Source organism: Silene latifolia, chromosome 11 (genome assembly GCF_048544455.1).
Source record: "Silene latifolia isolate original U9 population chromosome 11, ASM4854445v1, whole genome shotgun sequence".
Taxonomy (NCBI): domain Eukaryota; kingdom Viridiplantae; phylum Streptophyta; class Magnoliopsida; order Caryophyllales; family Caryophyllaceae; genus Silene; species Silene latifolia.
The window spans coordinates 66,464,357-66,469,886 of NC_133536.1; the positions used below are offsets into that span (position 1 = coordinate 66,464,357).

Sequence of the window (5,530 nt, forward strand, 5' to 3'; positions counted from 1 at the left end):
TTGATGCACACGAATTTATAACTTCCAAATCGTAGGTTAGAAATATTTGAGATTGAATATATTCTTACAAGGTAGTCGTAGCGAAGCAACACTTGAGTATGAAAGAAAATAGAAGACAAAGGGTTAAAACTACAGGGGTTCACTTCTGAACACGTAAGTGCAACAGAAACAATCACCACTATGCCAGAGAAGGATATATGCTACTTACATACATTAGGCTCAAATATTACGCAAATTTATTGCCACTGGGGCCAAAAACTAGAGACCCTTCTCTGTCACCTATCCTGCGCTAATTGACCAACCGTCATTACAAGAAAGTAATTGTAGCGTGTTGATCCTTCAATTATGTTTGAAAGGATGAACATTAGCAGATTAGACCTGGGACTGGGGCCTGTATCTCGGTGAGCCACTCAGCCACTTAGGAATAATGCAAATTGTCTACTAGCTTTATGAACAGTTATTTTAACTGATCTGGGAAGCGATATATTTGTTTTGGGTTTTGCTATCAACCAGTAAAGAAATTTATGTTTATTTAATTATGTTGTTCTAATTATGTTGTGCCATTTCTTGAAATCTCTCTTCAGATTCAAAATCGTGGTGTAATGTGTATCCCCCACTGTTTCGATCATGGAATGGATTAAATAAGTAAAAAAATGAATTTTTGTTCAAGATTACATCGATGATTGGGTGGATCCTTCCGTTTGCTCGACGATATCTGTATAATTTACACCCTGAGATATACAGTCAACTCAAGCGGTCTGGATTTAGTGCATTACATGACTTAAAGTTATTGTGGTGCAGACATTGTTTTATCGTAATGTCATAAAGAAATGCGAATGTAGTTCCAAAAAGCGGTCTGAATGCAAGTCTTTGCTTCTGGTATTGTGGCCTCTTTCATCATGTAGGAATAAGTGTAACCAGTGAGAGCCTCATTGAACGGTTATTGATAGTTTTGTGATGACTTCATATATCTCCACTAAACAAATAGCACCTCCTCTCCCAAAGACCCACTGTTTTTGAGTTTAGAATACAACGCAACGAAGAAACATGGTTCACCAAACTATATGCACTTCATATATTGTGAAATAGCAATTGTTCAGGTGGAGTTTTTAATGCAATTTTGATTGTGGGTAATTTGGAAACGACAACTGTTCCTAGTTTCTCTTACGCTCGTAGGAATGGAATAAGGACTCAAAGCTCCGACTGCAGAACAAAGTGGGAGTCCGGGGGCAAATGATGAGAATTTTCAAGGGGGCCTCGTGCTGAAAGACAACGAGGTTACTTCAATAGAGCTTGATGATGACACCGTTATAGAAGATGATAGGGTGGTAGAGCCTGGTACGACTCTTTTGCCTTCCTTTGGTTATCAAGCCGACCATTTTTGCGAATTGCCCCAATCAAGTATGGAAGCTATGGCCAATCCTACCAATATTGTCTTGGGAGTCCATTTGTCCTGAACATGGTCCATCAAAAAGCAGCTAGAAAAATCTGCAATTGTTAAGTACACCAGGTGCTCAGCAGCAGTGCTTAATGAAAAACAAGGGTGAAAGCTGAAGCAACATACCCCCTAGCAATTTGCCTGAGACCATTTGAGAACTAAATGGGATGGCTAATTATCGACTTTCCTGAAAACAATTCTAGTTCTCTCATCTCTATACGTTTACGATGAAACTATAAACAAATAAAGAGTTTTACATTGTAAGACACTTCCAAAAATGCTGTACAAGCATAGAAAAGTTAACAGAAGGATGATGCAAGAAAATTGCTGTTTTGTTGAATTCCAGACATGAATATTCATACTTCACAAATTACTCAAGTAATCAAGCTTCAACTACTGCAGCAGCAGAAACATAAATCGTGTTGAATGTGCAAGTATACAACTGTATAACTCTCCTATTTCATAATTCATACAAGGCTAAGTCAGAGATGTATGGGTGAAGTTACAGGATGCTAACATACTCACAGAAGCAACAAAAGACCCTAACGCTAGTAACACCTCAAACCAACACCACCAACACACTTCAATCTTCTTAACTCGGTCAAATGTTCATCATTAGAGACATCAAATTTCATGCGTATGTCTGTTAGTAAAGCTTCTTGATCCCAAGTTAAGGGACCCGAAGCATATAATGTCTCAAGAATGTACCGATAACTGTGTAAATCAAAATCATGCCCTTTTAAGGTATCTTCCCGTTTTGATTGACTAACCGACACTTCCTTCTCATATCCCAGAATTTTCAATGACTCGGCATCACTACTAAGAGAATCATCGTCCTGACTACAGCCAGTTGAAGAATGGCTGAGCCCCCTGTCAGAAATGGCATCCATAACACTACAACTACCAACAGATGATAGATTACTCACAGAATCAGCTAATTCAGTAGCTCTTGCAATGGACTTGGCTTTGTCAAGATTTTTGTGGCTCTTGTTAGTGATTGTGAACGTCTTCTTGGTAAGATAGTGCAAGTGGTTTTTACAATTGTTTTCCCTTGGGTGAGTAGTAATATCTACCTTTCCAGTGAAAGAATACGAGTCATCGGGGATAGCCTTATTCACTGTTTTTCGTCTACGAACCCGTTCTACATTGTCTACAACATCAAATGGACTGTCAGGTGATCTCCTCTTCAACATTTTTGACAGGAAAGCAGAATCTGGAACTAGCTGCCAGTTATGCCCACATTGTTGTTGCTTCATAAGAGTCTTCTTGCGCATCCTGCTTATCATATCCTCACAATACCCACAATCCTGCAGTCATTTAAGAAGATCAAATGTCTTATATATTACCTTTATCCTAATCACTGTCATTTACTCATTTTCCATATTGTAGTTTCTAGATCAATAGTTATAATTTCTTTTAGGTATGTTTTTACCTAGCAAATTGACCTAACAATGTGAGTCACTTATTGATACTTTAGGTTTTTTATCATGCGCAAATGCATATTTTGTTCAATATATTGTTCCAAGTCATTTCCGCTCCTGTCTTGTTCTTTGTGCTAAAAGCAGATGATAACTATTGATCAAGATGGAAGGAACATGGTATAAAATCAAGGTCACAAAACTGCAACACGGCTGTTTTGTAAAGATTTTAAAGGTCAGTCTACGAAGTCCGTGACCATGATCTAAATCAACATTTTCCGGAGTACTACGTAGTAATAATGAAATGATCACACAAAATAAAAGCCTCGTAGACAAGTAAAGCACACTGACACGACACACCCAGATAAACACTACTTCAGATATATAACACTTCAGGAAAATTTAAGAATGTTTAGGAATATACCTTATCCATGAGCATCCATTTGTTCTCTTTCCATTCTTGCCGCACCCTTATGCTCGATTTATTTACTCTGAACTCATCGATAGATCCAATAACATGAATCTGATAATTATCTTCTCCCATAGCCTCTTCAATCATAGAAACTTTCCAGTAGCCATCGTCCAACACTTCAACAACGTCACCAACTCCCCAAGCAACACAACCGTCCAGCAATGGTGCAGAAGGCCTGATATCTTCTGCTTTTACTTCGTCAACGCCTTCCTTAGGTATGCCTCGACCACGATAAAACCTGACAGTGTAACTAAGTCCATTATCAGACACAATTTCTGCACACCGCCAAGCGCCTGTCGGCACCTTCTTCTTTGTCCAGACCTCCACTGTGCTACCAATCTTGAACCTCATGAGTACTCGTTGTAAATCTCTCTCTAAAATGATCAAAACTAGATATCAGCAAACAAAACTAGAGTATTTCCAGTGAATAAAACAATCGAAAGCAAATAAATTGAATTCATAAAACACCACGAATTACTCTCTTAAATATATGGATTCAAAAATAAGCTACTCCAAATTTATTTTCATTGATGCTGCACATAATACGAGAAATAAACACAATTTCGCAGAAAATAAAGCAAATTAAGCACAAAGAACTCTTTTTTACAACTAATTGGAGCGGAAAAACGAAAATTGAAACAATAATGTAGTAATTAATGGATTTGATCATAAGTTTAAAGCTGAAGTAGTAATTATCATGAACAAACACTAAATGAAAAACTCATAATTCTCTGCATAATCACAAAGTGCGCAGATTAAACAAGATAAATACCTCGTAACAAGAAATCAATGATAATCTTAAACAGAAAACACAAAATTGAAACTAAATTTAAAGATTAAGATGAGAATGAATAGAAAAATTATACCTTTGATTAAACAGAATCAACGGGAAATTGTCAAATGGTAGCAGGGTGAATCGATTGAATGAATATACAAATTGCTTAATTGATTTCCGAAAGGCAAATTAGGGTTTGTAGTTTGAGTTGATTAAGAGAATGGTGTGGACTTGATGATCAAGTAATTAACTACTGGTAATTTTGATGGTTTTTTTACCGGACACGAGTAGAATTGGTCCAACCAAGGTAAATACGAGTTTGAGGGTATGTTGTTTTAGACTCCCCCTACCCCCAAAACCATTCTCATCCATACCCCTCCCCCCCTTGGGTAAGCCCATAATCCCATAATCTCTTCTTCCTCCTACTCCCTATTTCCACCACTCCCACCAACACCCACCACACCCTCTCACACCGTCAACCACTGCCACCTAGACCCTACACCCACCACACCGACACAACCACCACCGGCCGACGCGACACACAACCACCACCAACGACGCCGCTCGTCCACGCTACCCCATATCCTCAACCACTGAACACCACACTAACACCTTCAGTAACTCTTCCACCCCACCAACCACCATCAACACCTTCCTCGGCCACACCACTGCAACCGCCCGACGCCGGACACACCAGATCTGGTGTTTTAAGGGGTGGGGGAAGGGTTTTCGAAGGGTTGTGGTGGATTTTTTAGAATGAATAAGGTGTTTGGGGTCGGGATTGTGGTGTTTGTTAAGGGCGTGAGGCGCGGCGATTAGGTTCGCCGTGGGGTACCGTGAGGAAGATCGTCGGCGCCGCTACTTGGGGTGGTGTCGGTGTAGATAATGGTGGCAGGTGGTGGGTAATGGTGGTGGAGGTGGTGGATGTTGGCTTTTAATTCCCTTTCCCTCTAATTGTCAACCAAACACCCAAGTATAATATGGGTGATCCCATTCATTTCCCTCTCTTACCCTTTCTTGATTTCATTCTCTTACCCTTTCCCGTACCAAACGCCCCCTTAAATCACTTCTTATAAATTCGGTTCAGAAATGTTTAGCAAAATTAAGTTTAGTTCGGTTTAAATTTTATCAGTTTAGAAAGGTTTATATTCTATAAGTTCAGTTCATAAAATTCAAGCAAAATTAGCAAAATTAAGTTCAGTTTAGGAAATTTCCACAAAATTAGTTCAGTTTAGAAAAATTCAAATTATATAAGTTCACTTCAAAAACTTTAAGTTAACTTATACAGAGTATTAAATTATTTATTTTAAACTTGTTAACAATTTATTCATCAAAATTAACATGATTTATAAAATAAGACGATCCATTTTCATATATGAAATAATTATTCATTTAATGTTAATATAGGAGTTGTCTTTTTATATATT

At 38.2% G+C, this 5,530-nt stretch overlaps 1 protein-coding gene across 1 annotated transcript; it reads right to left on the bottom strand.

Moving 5' to 3' along the window:
- Positions 1–1,106: 1,106 nt before the first annotated feature.
- On the bottom strand, positions 1,107–4,436 carry LOC141611715 (uncharacterized). Its single transcript, XM_074430314.1, has 3 exons — positions 4,195–4,436; positions 3,281–3,702; positions 1,107–2,745 (listed from the first exon to the last, which is right to left on the bottom strand). Exons 2-3 carry the CDS (start codon positions 3,677–3,679, stop codon positions 1,987–1,989), a joined length of 1,158 nt encoding a protein of 385 aa, XP_074286415.1. The 5' UTR covers positions 3,680–3,702; positions 4,195–4,436; the 3' UTR covers positions 1,107–1,986.
- Between the last annotated feature and the right edge of the window lie 1,094 nt (positions 4,437–5,530).